Source organism: Corylus avellana, chromosome 6, assembly GCF_965113065.1.
Source record: "Corylus avellana chromosome 6, dhCorAvel1.hap1.2, whole genome shotgun sequence".
NCBI lineage: Eukaryota > Viridiplantae > Streptophyta > Magnoliopsida > Fagales > Betulaceae > Corylus > Corylus avellana.
The window spans coordinates 9,922,362-9,941,996 of record NC_142495.1 but is presented as its reverse complement, the minus strand read 5'-3'; the positions used below and the strand labels follow the sequence as shown (position 1 = coordinate 9,941,996).

Here is a 19,635-nt window from a genome sequence, read left to right as displayed (position 1 = left end):
ACAAAACTTTTTCACTTTTTCATATCACTTTTTCACATTTTTATATAAAATATTCTTACTTTTTTTTTTTTACATCAATCTACATCAACTACAGTGTCTAGACCAACTCATTTACCAAACACCACCATGGTGACAGCGGCCTCATTCTACTTCTCGCGAGCTTTTCCTCGAACTGAAAATAAGAGGAAAGTTTTGACCTTTATAAATCTTTATAATTCCTCTCCTAATACAAAATGGCAAAACCACTCTTATGAATTTGATAAAAAAATAATAATAATAATAATAATTAAATTAAATTAAATTTTGCAAATACTATTTTTCATACTTATTTATCACATTTAATTTATATTGGTTATTCTTATGTGTTTTAAGTTTTTTTTTTTTTTTTTTAAGTGACTAACATTAAAAATTACTTAAAATAATCACGTCAATTAGTACAAAATAAGGATGAAGAGAGGACCTCATTAACATGATTCTTTTCATAGAGGCTCAATCTAGTAATTTATATGTTTCTTTTGCCCATCTCAAAATTAATATTTTGAGAAGAAGAACATAATATTTGTTTTGTTCTTTCTCTTGTCACCCCTATAGCACAGGTCAATATTTTCATCTTATAATCTTATTGAATTAATTTTTTTTTTTTTTTTTATCCTTTCCTGTGTCTTCAACTATATTTTCCTTTACTCTTTCGTTGGGCCTGCTTGTATTAGAAAAGAGATCAATATATCTCTTCTTTTGAAATTTCAACTTCTAAATTTTTTATGTGATTATTCCATGTAATAATATGCATAATATGGATGATATATTTTAAAATTATTGGATTTTTTTTTTTTTTTGGCGTAAACCCAATATGTTTTTAAATAATAATATTTTATAAATATTAAAATATGTCATTTATATTTTTTGGAGATGCATGTTATAAACTATGTAATTCTTTATAGGAAATTAGGCATGCCCATAATATGATTGCACAAGATATACACATGTTTATTTTCTTATGAATTATGGCATGTATATCATCCATCTTTAAGGGATTGAAAGTGTAGGGGTGTCTAAGAAATTATATAAAACCCCAAGTTTTCCAGAAACCTCAATTGTTATGGAGGATTCACGTCTTGGTCGTATAAATCAAGAGTTGAGTTACACCATTGACCTCGTTCAAAAAATATTAGAAAAATTGGATGAGAGGAATGTCAAATTGGATGGGGTCCTACGAGGAGCCACAAAAGATGCCATATTTTAATATATGATAACTTCTATAAGGACATAATGTAAAAACTTAAATTTAAGAAGAAAAAAAAAAAACACTATCACACCAGATTATACTAAAAAAGAGAAAGAAAAAAAAAAAAATTTAAAACCATTTTTTTTTTTAAAAAAAAAAAAAAAAAAAAACGAAAATTAAAGGGGTAGCTAGCTACCACCCCAAGTGGGGGGATGCCACCCCATAAATTTTTTTTTCTTTAAAAAAAAAAAAAAAATTTAAGTAGTTTTTTAATTATTTTATTTCTCATTTTTTATATAATCTGGTGTGGTAATGTTTTTTTCTTAAACTTATGTTTTTTTTGATATGTTGAGGTGTCCAATTATGATTGGTGGACACAAAGGAACTGGTTTACACCAGCTCCTTATAGAAGTTATTTTCATTTTAATATTTATTATTATATATATATAAGCCGAGTTTTGACGTAAAGAATGCTTAGAATTGCGACACGTGTCCATGTTTTTTAATATCTTAACCCTTTTTTTATTTTTTTTATTTCTACCTTCAGTCATTAATTAGCGTAATTAATCGTGTTGATTATATTTCAAGAGTTTTCCATATATAAATTATTCAATAAATTAAGTATTATTAATGTCCTAATCAAATAAGGAAACAAATAATATAAATGAAATTATAACCTTTTTTTTTTTCACACCAACAATATTTTGTTTAAATTTCAAATTTTTTTACTCATAATTTTTTTAATTTTTTTTAATAATTTTTAATAATTTTCCCTCTATCTAAAGGTGCTTAGGGTCTCTCGCTTTGGGTTGCTCCTGCAGTGGGGTGGATCAAGGCAAATTGGGATGCGGCGCTGGATTCTTCGTTGGGTGGGATGGGCTTTGGGGTGCTGGTGAGAGATCATAATGGGTATGTACGTGCCGCACGCTGCATGACTCAAATGGGTTTCCTCTCACCGGCGGCAGCAGTAGCTCGAGCGGCGTTAGTGGCAATTCAACTCTGTAGTGAGCTGGGTTTTTCCAAAGTTCAGCTGGAAGGTGACGCTAAGGGTGTGATTGATGCTATAAGGGATGCGAGCACGAATTTTCGTCGAATTGGACCTTTGGTGGAAGATGTTAAATCTGCTGTGCAGGTTTTCTCTCAATGGCGGATAGATTTTGTTAAACGGGACAGCAATAAAGCTGCCCATGCACTTGCTAAGTTGGCTATTAAGAATGTTCTAGAGAAGACTTGGATAGATGCTTATCCGGATTGTATTCATGACTTTATTTAGCTAGAGCAGTTTGGTCAGAGGGATGATTTAATAATGAGAATTCCACTATTCTTTCAAAAAATAATAATAATAATAATAATTGAACTGTGCAAATATTGAAAGGATTTTTTCTTTTTCTATTTTTTTTTTTTTAAAATGAATTAAGTGTACGATTTTTCCTTCATTAATTCCTTTTGACCTTTATTTTTATTAACTCACGCGTCCATTTTTTTTTTTAATTTTAAATTTTTTTACTCATAATTTTTAATAATTGATCTCATATATATATATATATATAAGCCGAGTTTTGACGTAGAGAGTACTTAGAATTATGACACGTGTCTATTTTTTTAATATCTAAGAGTGCTTAGAATCTCAGCAGGTGTCCATGTTTTTAATATCTGAACCTTTTTTTTTTTTTTTTAACCTCCGGTCATTAATTAGCGTAATTAATTGTGTTGATTATATTTCATGAGTTTTTCATACATAAATTATTCAATAAATTAAGTATTATTAAGGTCCGAATCAAATAAGGAAACAAATAATATAAATGAAATTGTAACCTTTTTTTTTTTTTTTTTTTTTTTTTTTTACACCAACAATATTTTGTTTAAATTTTAAATTTTTTTACTCATAATTTTTAATAATTGAACCATGCAAACATTGAAAGGGTTTTTCCTTTTTCTATTTTTTTTTTTTTTTTAAGAAAAGAAATAGTTCCATTGATAAAATAAAATGGAAACAGGTTGTTTCATCAAAACAACATCACAGATAGCCTTTGGGATATAACATCTCCAAGTCTTCTCTATGATTTGTCTACAAGCCAATTTGGCCAAGCCATGTGTCGCCCTATTGGATTGATGGCTTACATAACAACATTCCCATTTAGAAAAGGAACGTAACAAAGTCTTTGTATCTTCCACAAGGTGCCCGTTTCTACCTGTGTGTGACTCTTGCGAGTTTACATCATGAACCACTGTCTTGGCATCTCCTTCTAGCATGAGGTTTTCTACACCCACCTCTGCACTGAGTAGAGTCGCATGATAAGCACCCAGCGCTTTAGCTGCAGTTGGTTTCAGATTACCCACAATCAAAAAACATCTAGCAGCTAAAACTTGTCCTTTATGGTCTCGGATCACGATACCCACACCTATTCTGTCGTTTTCAAGGGCTGCATCCCAGTTTGTTTTGTGCCAGATTTGCGCCGGGGCTACCCATCTTACATCTATTCATGTTTCATCACCTCGATCACCATGTGAGTCCTTCTTATTGATGGCCAGGAAGTCCTCATGGGCCTGTTTTGCTGCCCTTATTAATTCCGTCAGATGGATAAAGGTTCCGTTGAAAACCAGATCATTTCGTCAAACCATAACTTTCGGGCAATTCTTACAAATAAAGTTGCTTCCTCCTTTGTGCCCTTCGTTAAGAAAATTTCGGCTAAATGAAAAAAGTTTGGCTCCTCCACCACTGTTTTCTCGAAAATCCAGTTGCTTGCGCCCCATGTGTCCCTGGCAACTAGGCACGACCAAAGAACATGGTATGGTGTTTCCTCTTCCTTCATACAAATTGGGCACATAGGATCCACGACTATTTTCCTCTTGGCTAGGCTATCTTTTATCGGCAGAAGTCTATGACATGCCCTCCACAAGAAATTTTTCTCAGCATTGGGTATGTTCAATTTCCACAGAATTCACCACATCTCTCTATGTGATTGTCTAGAAGAACATTCCGCCTTCTGCAGATTCAACATTTCCATTGCCATATGGTATGCACTTCTCACCGTGAATTCCCCTCTATCTATGCCCCTCCAAATTAGTTTATCCGGTTGTTGGGTGTGGCTAACAGGTAAAGAGGTGAAACCTTTAACTTCTTCCATATTGAACAACTTCGACAGAAGTGTGGCATCCCACCACTTTGTTGCTGGGTCGATGAGTTTCTGCACTCGGTCATCCACCACAAGGGGGGAGGGAGGAGATTGTATTTTGAAGGTGTGAGGTAGAGGCACCCATTTGTCACCCCAAATCCGGACGTTTGCACCATCCCCTATTCTCCAAATAAGGCCTTCTTTCACCAAATCTACAGCTCCGTGAATGCTTCTTCATGCAAAGGAGAGCTTCGATCCCAAATCCGCCTCCATAATAGAACAATTTGGGAAGTTTTTAGCTTTAAAGATCCTAGCCGTTAAGCTGTCTATGGTCTTCCATAATCTCCAAAATTGTTTTGCTAACAATGCCGTTTTGAAATGAATTAGGTCCCTAAAGCCCATGCCCCCATTTACCTTCAAGAGCCCCATCTTCTCCCAACTCATCTAGTGGATCCGTTTCTTATTCCCTTGATGGCCCCACCAAAATTTTTGCATTTGTGCATTGATTTCTGCGCAAAGGGTCTTTGGCAGCAAAAACACACTCATGCTATAAAGGAGAATTGCTTGAATTACCGCTTTTAGGAGAATTTCTTTCCCGGCTTGTAACAGAAACTTTATCTTCCAGTCTTGGAGTCTTTTCCAAATTCTATCTTTTATGCCTTTGAAAGCTCTAGTTCTAGACTTCCCCACCAATGCCGGGAGCCCTAAATAGATGTCATATCGTTGTGAACATGGTAGGCCCGACACCGTCATGATTTGTTCCCTTCTCTCCCTCGGTGTAGTTCTGCTAAAGAAAATAGCAGTTTTCACTCGATTAAGTCGAATGCCCAACGCCCTCTCATACAGTCCCAGAATCTTGGACATCTGATTCCAATGTGTCACATCCGCCTTGCAAAATAATAAACTGTCATCCGCAAAAAATAGGTGATTAATACGATGACCTCTTTTGGACGTGGGCACACCCCTTAGTTGGCCCCTTAGGTCGGCACGGGTTAATAAGACACTTAAAGCTTTAGCACATATCAAAAAAGGTAGAGGGAGATCATGTCTCCCTGTCTTATGCTTCGTGTAGGGTAAATACGGCCCATAGGACTGCCATTGATGAGGATAGCATAATTTGTGGATCTGACACACATCATGATGAGATCAATCTACCTCCCTTCAAAACCCATCTGCTTCATCACCCTCTCCAAAAAGCTCCATTCCACCCAATCATACGCTTTGCTCATATCCAATTTAACTGCCATATACCACTCCTTACTCCACATCCTTGGCTGCATGGTGTGTAAGGTTTCGTATGCCGCCAAGATTAGGGGTGAAATTTAAAACCGCCTAACCGCAACCGCTAACCGTTAACCGCTATAACCGTTAACCGCTATCCCACTAACCGCTAACCGCTTTTAAAAGCGGTTAGTAAAAACCGCTAACCGCCTAGGCGGTTGCGGTTAGCGGTTAGTAGGTTTTTGGAAACCGTTAACCGCTAACCGCTAACCGGTAACCGCTTTTTTTAAATATATATTTTTATTATATATATATTTTATATAATATACAACAGATAAGTTGTTGCAGTATAGTGGAAGTCGTTCCCATCTTTCACGCGTCTGACTCAGGTTCGACCCCCCCCAACTGTGGTTTTTTGTTTAGGTTTTATCTTTTTAGTTTTTATTATATATAATATTAGAAGTGCAAAACGACGTCGTTTTGCACTTCTATATATTCATCTCTTAGTCGAGATTTTCTAACCCTAAACCTCTCTATCTAGCAGCTCAGCCTCTCACTCTCACGCCTCTCACTCTTAGTCACACCGTGTCTCGTTGTTCTCTCAACTCGTTGTCTCTCGTCGCTCTCTCAACTCGCTGTCTCTCGTCGCTCTCTCAACTTGCCATCTCTCGTCGCTGTCTCATCTCGCCGTCTCTCGTCGCCAAGCAAGTTAAGTTTAATAACTTGATTTTGAACTGTATGGTGATTAATCTGTTAGATTTGTGTTCATTAGTTCGATTTCTTTTTATTTGGATTTTAGTTTCTCTGATAGATTTGGTTTAGATTTTGTTTTAGGGGTGAAATTTCCCAAGTTTCATATGAACTGTGTGGTGATTAATCTGTTAGATTTGTGTTCATTAGGTCGATGTCTTTTTATTTGGATTTTAGTTTCTCTGATAGATTTGGTTTTAGATGTTGGAATCACATAGAGATAAAAAATCGATGGATCCGTTTTCTTAGTCCCTACAACACAGATGCACAACACATTAGATCGATTTCTTTTTATTTGGATTTTAGTTTCTTTGATAGATTAATCTGATAGATTTGGTTTTAGGGGTGAATTCCCAAGTTTCATATGAACTGTGTGTTGATTAATCTGTTAGATTTGTGTTCATCAGGTCGATTTCTTTTTGGATTTTAGTTTCTCTGATAGATTTGGTTTTAGATGTTGGAATCACGTATTTATAAAAAATCGATGGATCCATTTTCTTATCCCTGCAACACAGATGCACAACAGGTGTTTCTTTGTTGGATTTCTTTTTCTTGTTCTGTTTCTTTGTTGTTTACATGTTGTTGCTTGGATTAGGACTTAATATTATGTTTTGGTGATTGACTGCATTTAGCTTTGTTTTGACAGGGGCTTTGTTGGCAGATCAGTGAGCATTGGATCAGCAGAGACCTATAAGTGACTGAAGAAAATAGCAGTTAATTATTATGGCTAAGGGATATATGTTTGAGTGTTCATGGGATAAAATTAAGATTGCTAGTAGATTATTTACAATGTTTTTGGAAATTTATTTGTATGTTGAAATGCATTCATGATAAACTAATGTAAATTTGAGGAGTATTTTAGATTTTTTTTATTATTATTAAATACTATTGGGCTCCTTTTTGTTAATTTGATGCTAAAATGGCCTGAAAAGACAAAAAGATGGAAAAAAAATGTTTAAAGTGAGCCCAAAATAATTCTCAAAACTGGTCCAAAAGTGGCCTAAAACCGGCCCAAAAAAAAAAGCCCAATAAAAAAGCAGTTAGTATAAAAGCGGTTAGTCGGATGCGGTTAACCGCTAACCGGGCGGTTAACCGCTATCCGGTTAGCGGAGGCGGTTAGTAAAATTTAATAACCGCCAAGGCGGTTGCGGTTAGCGGTTTTAGCTACTAACCGCTAACCGCAACCGCTATTTCAGCCCTAGCCAAGATAGTGTCAGAAATTAAATGCCCTGGGATACAGGCACTTTGGGTAGAAGTAATAGTGTTAGGAAGAATAATCTTCAATTGATTGGCCAACACCTTTGAAACTATTTTGTATAAAACATTACAAAGGCTAGTTGGCCTGAATTTAGTCACACTAGATGGGTTTTTAATTTTTGGACTAAGTGTAAGGTAAGTAGAATTGAAGTCATCATTCATGATACCAGAATTTAAAATAGACAAAACCAGATTGCAAACCTCCGTCCCCACTATCGCCCAGTTCTTTTGATAAAAGTCCGCCGTGAAGCCATTCGGTCTCGGGGCTTTGCATGGCACCATTTGGTGGGTGGCTTGGCTGATTTCCTCTCCACTGAATTCGGCCAGGAGGGTCCGATTGGCCTCTTCAGAGACACGGCTAGACACTGACCTTAGACATCTATGCACCTTATTCGCTCCTTTGGACGTGAATAACCGGCTGTAATAATTGATAAACACCTTACCAATCTCCTCCTGTGTATCCTAACTCTGCCCCTCTTCATCCTGAATTTTTTCCAGGTGATTGTTGCGCTATCTCTGCTTCGTACTTGCATGGAAGAATTTGGTGTTTCTGTCTCCATATTTCAGCCAGTCCTCTTTCACCCTCTGCTGCCATATAAGATCCTCCTGATTTTTTAGGACTGTGATCTCTGTTTTGAGTTTCTGCAGCGCGTCAATATCTGGGACTCCCTCCGGTTCTTGGATGGTTCGTAACAGTTTGGTCTTCTCATGTATGTCTCGTTCCAGTACCCCCACATGGTTTTTTTTCCACCTTGATAAAGCTTGTTTGCACTCATCCATTTTTTGTTGCATATTCCTCCACGTGTCTGGAAATCTCCATTTTTCCTTCCATACCTTTTTTACAAGGTCAGTGCATGAAATTTCCTTGCTCCACGTAGCATCATATATAATGCCCCTTTTCTTATGTTTGCTTGGCCACACCTTACGTGTAGATAGAAGAAGAGGATTGTGGTCTGAACACACCACCACCTCAGTTGATACCTCTGCCAAAAGGAATAATGAGCACCATTCCTTGTTGGCCATCCCATGGTCCAACCTTTCTCGAATAAAACAGCTCTCATCTTGGCTGTTAGTCCATGTGTATATTAGGCCCTTATATCCCAAATTAGCTAGTTCATAGTCAGAGATAACCCGTTGGAATGCCTCCATTTGTCTCCTTGATATATTTCCTCTCCCTTGCTTCTCAGATGACTCCACTATTTCATTAAAGTTGCCTATCATCACCCAAGCCTCCGGTTGAAAATTGGCTAAGGTTCTGATTAAGCTCCATGCCTCGTCTCTTTTACTCACATCTGGATGGACATAGAACCCTATCAATTTCCACGATGTACCTCCATCCTGAGAGATGATGGCATTTATATGCCAGCGGCTATAATTTTGTAATTCAAGTTTTGTCTCACCCTGCCAAAAAAGAGCATGGCCTCTACTTTTTCCAATACTGTCTACTCCAAAAACATTTTGGAAACCCAATTTAGAGCGAATGGGTTCTAATTCTTTATTACTCAACTTGGTTTCCATAAGGAAAACCACTTCGGGCTTCTTTTCCTTCACCAAGCAACGAAGTTCTCAAACTGTCCAAAGGTTCCCAAGCCCCCAACAGTTCCAGCTTAGTATTTCCATGACGGTTGGCAGGGCTGTACATCAGCCCTCGCTAGTCCCGATGCCACCATGTTAATCTTTAGCTGACCGCCTATTTTTCCCCTATCTAACACCCCATCCTCCGAAGTAACCTCATGAGTTTGTTTTTTCTTTTTTCCCCGGTGTACAGACTCCCCCCTCTCCCCATTGTTTCATTTTCCATTCTGGTTCGTAATCTCCACAGCCTGAAAAACTTGACCCACCCTCGCCCTCGTCTTCCACATCTATCTTGGAGTTGTACTTGGGCCCCTTACTTCCTGCGTACTCCTCTTCTCAACCGATATTTCCACATTTCCTGAGCCCTTGTATGGGCCTCCATGCTTATTCAGCCTAGCCCATGTCGGGGATAGAACGTGAGTCAAAACAAGATTCTCTTTTCCCACACTACTCTTTTCTCCCATAGCTGCCAACTCACTTTCCTTATACATATTCAATATAATATTCTCCGTAGACCTAGGTTCTTGGAGCAGAGCTTTTTCTTTGATAGCCATTCCTGTATCTGTTTCCATATTCTCCCCCGATATCCCGCCCATGATTGTGTTTTCCATACCTTCTGCAATCCCATAGAATCCGCTGTCAAATTTCGCATTGTTGGCAAGTCCATGAATTTTGAGCTTTCCCTAATCGGCTCCATTCGCATGGCTATCCTTGATTCAAAAAAACATTATCCTCCAGTACCGGATGTCAGAGGTTGCTCATTCTGTTGGCTGGTTGACAGGTGTGGCCCCCCTGTGTTGCACTCCCCCCTCTGCTACTGACATGTTCATACAGAGGCGTGGCACTCCTCTGCGGCATGGTCCTCCACCTGGTTGGCGAGGGAACTCGAAGCCATGGCCCAAACTGAGGAGTAGACCCCTGATTGTTTGGACCCTGTCGTTTCTCACACCCCCTATCACCATGTTGTATCAGACCACATAGAAAACAAAATCTCGGTAGCCTTTCATACTGGAAATTCACCCAGATGGTCTCTCCTTGGATTTTCAACTTTTGTCCCCTTGGAATTGGCTTAGATAAATCCAATTTGATGTGAACTCGGAGATACTTTCCCTACCCAAATCCCTCTTCATTCGTTTCCACTTCCTCCATTATCCCCATTGTTGCTCCTATTTGACAACCTACCTTTTGACACATACATGCGTACGGTAAGTTAAACATGCGTACCCAGAAGGATATCTTCTCAAAAACGATCTTTGATGGTAGCGTTCTCCCATCAAATTCCTCCACCGAAAAAACATTCCCTTCAAACAACCAAGGCCATCCCTCCATGATTCTTATCTTGTCCCAGCTAGCTCCAATTTAATCAAGAAAACATTAGTTCCCAAAACTTTGAACGACATATAACCCGTTGGCTTCCACAGGCGTATCATAGCCGATCTGATGATCTCCTTACTAACATATCTGTCAGCTTGTAGTTTGTTCACAGCACGTGTTTGGCTCTTTGTCACTGTTTCTTCAAAAACTTCCCTTTGCACTTCCACATCCACATCATCTTCTTCCGTCAACGAGAAGTTCTTCCACATGTTGGTCATATCTTCTGCCATCTTTCTACTATTCCTTCCTGCCAGAAACACTCAAAACCTCCACCGCCTATGAAAAGCCTGAAGAACCTTTTTCTTCTCCTCTAGGGTTTTTGAGACCTAGAGAGAAAACCGTCTATTTTTTAAAAAACATAATTAAAACGGTGGAGATGAATATGTTTCCCTTTTTTACACAACTTTTTTGAACTATAATAAAAAATACAATGGAGATGTGTTTTAAGTTTTAAAATCAAATGTTCTAAGCTAGTATATATAAAATCTGAGTTTTGGCTTAGAGAGTGCGTAGAATTGTGACACGTGTCCTCAATCGGTCCTATTAGAAAGTACCTAGAATTGCGACACGTGGCGTTTTAGATGTTAGCCTTTTAGTGAGACAATTAAAACCTAGGGGTTTTATTTGAATTGTCTAAATGAAGAAAACAAAAGGTTTTCAAATTCTCTCTTTCTCTCTCTTTATCTAATTTTCTTTCATATATTATATATATAAAAGCTGAGTTTTGGCTTTGAGAGTGCGTAGAATTGCGACACGCGTTCTCAACCGGTCTTATTAGAAAGTACCTAGAATTGCAACACGTGGCGTTTTAGATGTAACCGAGTTTTGGCTTAAAGAGTGCTTAGAATTGCGACACGTGTCCTCAACCGGTCCTATTAGAAAGTACTTAGAATTGCGACACGTGTCATTTTAGATGTTAGCCTTTTCGTGAGACAGTTAAAACATAGGGGTTTTATTTGTAATGCATTGAATTGTCTAAATGAATAAAATAAAAGGTTTTCAAATTCTCTCTTTCTCTTTTTTTTTTTTTTTTTTGTTTTGAAAGAATTATAATAGCTTCATTAATTAGCTCAAAATAACAGGTACACCTTGCTCGAAGACAAGAAGGTCCTTAATACAATCTGGTGAGCCAGTGAACCACACATTTTCCATGCATTGTTTTGAAACCCTTGCTAAGACATGGGCTATTTGGTTAGCTTCTCTTGTCACATGAAGCATCTGCTAGTGAGAGAAGGATCGGATTTGGCTAGCTTCTCTCTCTTTATCTAATTTTCTTTTCATCTTCTCTTGCTTTATGTTTATATCTCAATGTGAGACAATTAAAACATATAGGTTTTATTTGTAATATATTTAATTGTCTTAATGAAGAAAACAAAAAATTCATAAATTCTCTTGCCTAGAATTGCGACACGTGGCGTTTTATATGTTAGTCTTTTAGTGAGACAATTAAAACATCAGAGTTTTATTTGTAATGCATTGAATTGTCTAAATAAAGAAAACAAAAGGTTTTCAAATTCTCTCTTTCTCTTTTTTTTTTTTTTTTTTGATAAAAAATGACTTCTCATTATAATTCAAGTAACTAGAGCAAATTGCTCAAGTAACAAAGCATCACAAATACAATCATGAGGTATATCTATCCAACAAAATTCATGGTCATGTTCCACCGCATATTTTGCAAGTAAGTGAACCACCTGATTTCCTTCCCTCATAGTAAACATAAGCTGCCACTGTTGAAAAGCCCGAAATTCCAATTTGATATCCTCAATGATATGCCCCATCCAGCTGTTGTCCGTCTCCACCGAGTTTACGGAATCTATCACAGATTTTGCATCCCCTTCAAAGTGCACTTGGGAAAGATTTAATTCATGACATAATCGTATGGCCAAGAGAATCGCCATCGCCTTCGCTGCTGCCAGAGCCAAGCAACCATCTTGAACCACACATCTTGCTGCCTGCATATTCCCCTGAGAGTCCCATATAACCACTCCAAGCCCCATACGACCATGTTGTCTCGCGAAAGCCACATCACAATTTGCTTTGGCCCACCTCATCACCTGAGCTTGCCAGCTGATCGTGTTCTGTGCTACACGGGTAATCATAGCTGCCTCATCACGCTCATGAGCCAAGCTGAAATCCACAATGGCTTGTTTTGTCTGAGCAACTATCATCTTCGGGTGTCTAAAGGTGCCTTCATGAATCAGGTTGTTTCTTCGCAGCCAAAGACACCAAGACATACTAGAAAATTGTTGTATTTCCTCCTGGCCACACCTGTCAAACAAATACTCCAGCAGCTGCAGAAAATCATGTCCAGAGAACGAGCACTTATGGAATTTTGCGTGACCCATAGCCCATAGATCCATAGCCGATGGGCACTGCCACAAAATATGGAAACCTGTCTCCACCTCCAAACCACAAACCGGGCAAAAGGGATCCAAAATAACCTTTCGTTTGTATAAATTTTCCCGGGTTGGGAGAATATTTTGGCAGGCCTGCCATAGAAAATTTTTCTCCATGTTAGGCACCGGTAAAGCCCATAATCGTCTCCAAAAAGTACTACTCCTCGTTGTTGTTGAACAAGTTGCCTTCGTTCGATTTACCAACTCCTTTTGCATGTGATATGCACTCTTCACTGAAAAAACCCCATTCTTAGTGCCCCTCCAAATAAGAGAGTCCTCTTGATTGGTGCAACTTAAAGGAATTTCCTTAATCTTTTGTACCTCCTCTTCTGTAAGTAAAGAGGCCAAAAGAGTGATATTCCACCACTTCAAGTGTACATCAACAAGGGAGCTAACCGTTGTCTCTAGGTCTAGTAGGGTTGGTGGGGAAATAATTTTGAAAGTAGATAGGTTGGGAATCCACCTATCTTTCCAAATCTGAACTTTGCAACCATGACCCACCCTCCATATCATCCTTCTCGAAGAAGATCACACGAGCCATGAATACTCCTCCATGCAAAAGAGGGTCGCCTACCCACACTTGCCTCCAATATAAAGCACTCTGGGTAATATTTCGCCCTCATAATCCGAGCAATTAGACTGTCCGGTTGGTGCCAAAGCCTCAAACTTTGTTTTGCCAAAAGAGCCTTATTAAAACTAGTAAAATCACGAAACCCCATCCCTTCGAACTCTTTTGACAAACCCATACGCTCCCAACTCATCCAACTCACCCGGGATTTATTTTCTTTATGTCCCCACCAAAACTTACGCATTTGTGAATTTATCTCCACACAAAGAGCACGTGGGAGAAGAAAAACACTCATGTAGTAGGTAGGAATCGCCTGAATTACAGCCTTAAGAAGAATTTTCTTGCTAGCCTGAGATAAAAATTTCAGCTTCCAGTCCTGGAGCTTCTTCCATACTCGGTCAGTGATTCCCTTAAAAGCTACCATTCGAGATTTTCCTATTAGAGCTGGGAGTCCCAAATAACTGTCATACCGTTGAGTCGAGGGGAGACCTGAAACCTCCAAAATTTCTCCCTTATCTTCCATGGAAGTATTCTTGCTAAAAAAGATAGAAGTCTTACTAGCATTGAGGCATTGGCCCGACACAATTTCCTCATAGCCATCATCACACCGCCACTTGGTCTCATATCTAAAGCTTCTATGCCCCCGCCCGTGCACACCGGCTCCCACCAGGTAAAGTATTAAAGGGGTATGATTAGAGCAGGTAGTAGCTTCTACTACCACTTTCATATCCGAAAATAGCCCTCTCCATTCGGAATTGGCCACTCCCCGATCTAAACGTTCCTTAGTAAATTCCTCCTCATCTCTACAATTGCTCCAAGTAAACTTCGGACCTCGGAACCCAAGATCCGAAAGTTCACAATTTTCCAGAACTCGTCGAAAAGCTAACATTTGGCTATTTGCACGTCCCGCCCCACCCCATTTTTCTGAGCTTTCCACAATTTCATTAAAATCACCAATACAAATCCATGGGCTGGGGGCCAAATGGGCAAGATAATGGAGTAAAGCCCATGCTTCATCTCTTTTTGCAACTTCGGGATGGCTATAGAAGCCGGTAAATTTCCATGGCGTATCATTCTCTGAAATTTTAATTGCGCCATTGATGTGGCGTTGACTAAAATTCTGGATTGTAACACAAGTTTCCTCTCCCCAAAATAGAGCCAAACCTCCACTTCTCCCCACACTGTCAACAACAAACATGCTCGAGAACCCGAGTTTACAGCGTATACCCTCCATTTTTTCCTTCCATAATTTGGTTTCCATTAAGAAAACCAAAATAGGCTTCTTTTGGTTCGCCAAGCGGCAAAGCTCTCTAACTGTTCAAGGGTTCCCAAGCCCTCGGCAGCTCCAACTAATTATCCTCATTGCGGTCGGCGGGGCTGGACCACAACCTCCGCCATCCCTGAACCATTGTTTTTGTCTGTCGCATTACACAGCTTCCGTCCCTTTGTAACTGGGTGTGCATCAATTTGACAACTTATTCTCCGTGGCCCCTCCAAATGTATAGAAGTTTCAAACTGAGCAACAATTTCTCCCCGACTTCTTTTCTTATCGATTCCAACTACTTTCTTTGGGCTTCTTTTATCGATACCCCCTTCTCCTTTAGAACCAAAGCCTTTTCCTTGCATGGACCTTTCCACATCTGAAATTAACGGACCCATATAACTACCTGGGCTCATATTTAGCTCCCCCTGGCCCATGGCATCCTTAGCTTGATGAGCTGTGACATGGCCCAATCCCGATGCATGCAGTGTGAGAACTAGATGATCATTCGCCAGTCTCGCCCCATGCAGCATGACAGCTGGGCGAGAATTCTCTAGTGCACCATGATGATTTCCTTCCTTGTATGAATCCCGAAAATCACTCTCTTCAGTAGATGCTTCATTAGTTGACTCCCCAAGATCTTTTTTTGAATATACTTCTGTTACCTTCTGTTTCTTTCTATAACCATGCACACTATATCCTCCTATAATATCTCCGTGAAATCTGTACTTTCCAAACTTACCATGCTAAGCACGCGAGTTTCCCGCTATCGGAGATTCACCAGTTCCCCTCCCACAGTCGCCTGAACTACCTTTATCCCTCTGCAGGTCATTGGAAGAATTGCTCCACCTATCCTATCGATATTAAACCTCTTTTCTGGATGAGAATAGTTTGGTTCCTTGTGGGTTTGAAACCTGTTAAAAATCTTCTCTGGTTTTCTAGTAGGAGAAGCTGCTCTGAGCCAGGGACCATACTAGTTGATATCTTGTTGTTGAAGCCCACTCCTTCTTGGACACCCTGTTTTACCATGGCAAAGTACCCCACATTTGAAACAGAATTTTGGAAGTCGTTCATACTGAAACGTAATCCAAGTAGCCATTCCCTCAATATTGATTTTCCTACCCCTTGGCAGGGGTTTTTTTAGGTCCAAAAGAATTTTTACACGAAGATATTTCTCCCATCCCATCCCCTCAGCATCCGTATCCATAGTTTCCACCTCTCCAACCGAAGCCCCAATTTTCTGACCGATCTCCAAACTCATACATGCCAAGGGTAAATTTATCGTTCGCACCCAGAATGCAATTGTGATGGTGACTTAAAACCATCAAAATCCTCTACCAAGAACAGGCATCCTTCAAAAACCTAAGGCCTCCCCATCAAAACATACTCCTTGTCCCTTGGTTCCGTAAAATTGATCAAGAACAAATTCTCCCCGAGAACCTTAAAAGAAAGTTTTCTGCAAGTTTCCACCACGACATGAGAGTGGATTGGAAAGTCTCACAACTCACCATTCAATCCTAAAACAATTTTCCCAAAACACATGCCCTACCCCTCGTGACCCGGGCTTGCAATTCGACTTTCTGGATTGGAAGCTCTAGATCTTCATCCTCGGTAAAGGAGAAATTCTCCCACAAATTAGCCAAATCGTCCACCTTACCAAAAGCAGTTTGAGCAAAAATAAATCCCTTTCACAAGTTAATAATCCTGGAAACACAACTCCTTCTCCTCTAATTTTCGCTAGAGAGAAAACTCAACGTAGTATCAAAGCAGTGGTCGCCATCTCGCAATATACCTCCCCGTATTCCATTGATCTTGAAGGACCATCGATTAAGGATAGATCCTCATACTTGGTTACAAGTTTGAGAAAGAGAGAATTTGAAAACCTCTTATTTTCTTCATTAAGACAATTCAATGCATTACAAATAAAACTCCAATATTTTAATTGTCTCACTAAAAGGCTAACATCTAAACGTTTACTTAAAAATAAATGTTCTAGCGAAAAAAGAAAAGAAAATAAAAGAAAGAAAAGAACTGTATTATAAATTTTCATTGAGAAACAATGATTGGAAAATTGAAAAGAATTGTTCTAGCAAAATTGATGGTCTATAATAAGGGCTCAATTTTATTTTTTTTTATTATTATTTTTTTAAAATGTATCAATTAATCCAATATGGGTACGATAACTCAACAATTTGTTTACCTTTTTTCATATAAATTAATTTGATACTATTTTGCATTTTTATTCATTAGTATAGATTTGTTTCTTAAAAAAACAATTTATTATGTTTTTTTTTTCTATTTTTTCCGTAGCAATAATAAGAATAGCATGCCACGAGATATTACATTTGAGATTTCTACGACGAAAGGGGTGCTATTGGTAGAAAGATATTTGTGTATGTTTGCCCCTAATCTGTTTTTCTTTTTCTTTTAAATTAGTGAAAGAGTAAAAAAATTATTTGAATTCCTAATTTTGTCTTGATTCCGTGTCAATATCTCATACCAACAACAATATAACTCATTCTCTTCTTGAAGATGATATGATGCATATATTGATAGATATCATCGACCACTTGAAACATCTTCTAGTCCTAGTAAATTTAAAAATTATTTTTGAAATCAATTTCCTACTATTGAAGTTTTTAGCCCTTCTCTAACATTGGTGTTTAATTTATTTAACGGACTCTTCGTATGTACTTGCAATTTAATGATGAAATCAAGCTATATAAAACTAATAAGATATTGTGGTAGTTGCTTTCTTAAAAATACTAAATATTGGAGTTGTAGATCGTTTTTGACATTATAAAAATTAATTGTAGATAACATTTTTGTTTCTTGCACTTAGAGCCAAATGATTTGTTTGAATTGTGTTCATCAGACGAATTGAAGATTTGGTCAAATCCTCAGCATCTCTATTTTTATGTGGGCGCAATACAATTTGGACATCATGTTGTAACATTACGGATTAGATGAATAACTAAAAAGAAAATTTTTTCAAAATGTAGAAACTTAGGAAAATGTGTTACCTTTTGCATATGTATAATTATTGTTTATGTTTTTACTTTTGTTGGTTATCAGAGATTATGCTCCTGGTTTATACATTCAACGACTTAATTTTGACACCCGTAAAAAATAGGGTAAGCTAAAATGATATCATCTACTTGCAATGAAATCATTTTGAGCTATTATTCCTCGGGTATTTGTATTCGTAAACTTAAATTTGGACCCCGTAAAATTTTAAATAGAAGGTAAAATGATGTTGCAACTCAATTTGTTCAATTTTGTATTATAGGACAAAACTACTATTGTGGTACAATTTTGAATAAATTTTTAATGATTTAGGATATAAGCAACATTGTTTCAGGAAGTCTTCACCAATGCACAATAGATGATTCCCAAATGATTGATATTCTCAGTAAAGTCGAATGCAAATCTGTGGTAAAGTTGGAACATATCAAAGTAGAAATCTGTCAACTGTGACATAAATGTAAGTTTAATAGAAAATTTGTTCTTGCTTAGATCTTCTCAATAAGATCTTAATTCATGATATAAGAAGTGTTGGGTTATGTTTTGGCTCATTCGGTTTGCATGTAAAGTTGGTGAAAATGAAGCATCTCAAAGTGTTCAGAAATAGACTCTAGAAGGCCATGTCTGGACCCCCAGAAGTCAGGTTCGGACCCATTTTCCAGAGAATACCTGTTGAAGAGCCTGTCCGGACCGCCAGAAGCTGGGTCTGGACCTGATTTCCAGAAACTGCATTTTGATGAAGAGGTCCGGACCACTAGAAGCTGGGTCCGGACCCCATTTCCAGAAAGCCTTGATTTTTATGAGAGTGGGTCGCTTGTCGTGTACAAGGAAGAGTAAATTGCAAAGGTTTTGTAATTCTTCTTGTATTCCTTATTCTTCTTATAGTGTATTGATTTCCTGGGTTTGGCTGCCCCGGAGAGGTTTTACATTTAGAGAGTTCTCTAAATGGTTTCCTCTTCGTAACCAAATATCTGTGTTCTTGATTTTCATTACATATCTGTATTTGGTTGATTATTGATTGTTAGGTTAGATCTTATTCCGCTTAATATTTGTGAATCACCTAGACATTTGAATAGGTGTCGTTTGGAGTCGTTTTTAGATTTTTCAAGAAGAAATACAAAGCAATCATGAATATCTAGATAGAAATGTCATCAAAAGCTCAACCCTACCAAGATTTGAGAAAGAACCCAATATGGGTACGATAACCCAACAATTTGTTTACCTTTTTTCATATAAATTAATTTGGCACTATTTTGCATTTTTATTCATTAGTATAGATTTGTTTCTTAAAAATACACTTTATTATGTTTTTTTTCTATTTTTTCCGTAGCAATGAATAAGAATAGCATGCCCCCAGACATTATATTTGTGATTTCTACGATAAAGAGTGTGCGATTGGCAGAAAGATATTTGTGTATGTTCGCCCCTAATCTGTTTTTCTTTTTCTTTTAAATTAGTGAAAGAGTAGAAAATTTATTTGAATTCCTAATTTTGTCTTGATGCAGTGTCAATATCTCATGCCAACAAGAATACCACCCGCTCTCTTCTTGAAGATGATATGATGCATATATTGATAGATATCATCGAGCACTTGAAATATCTTCACGTACCAGTAAACTTAAAAATTATTTTTGAAATCAACTTTTTACTATTGAAGTTTTTAGCCATTTTTTAACATAAATGTTTAATTTATTTAATGGACTTTTCGTATATACTTGCAATTTAATGATGAAATCAAGGTATGTAAAACTACCGGTTTCTGTATGCGTCTTTTTTTTTTTTTTTTTTTTTGAAATTGATTGTCTACAGTATGTCTCCAATTTTTTATTTTATTTTTTTGTTTGTAAAATGTATTAATTAATCAAATG

General features: G+C 37.7%; 1 protein-coding gene across 1 annotated transcript; it reads left to right on the top strand.

The window, feature by feature from the left end:
* The first annotated feature begins 2,099 nt into the window (after window positions 1-2,099).
* Window positions 2,100-2,498, top strand: LOC148584845 (uncharacterized). The gene has a single exon (XM_088517526.1). It carries the CDS (start codon window positions 2,100-2,102, stop codon window positions 2,496-2,498), a length of 399 nt encoding a protein of 132 aa, XP_088373652.1.
* The last annotated feature ends 17,137 nt before the right edge of the window (window positions 2,499-19,635 follow it).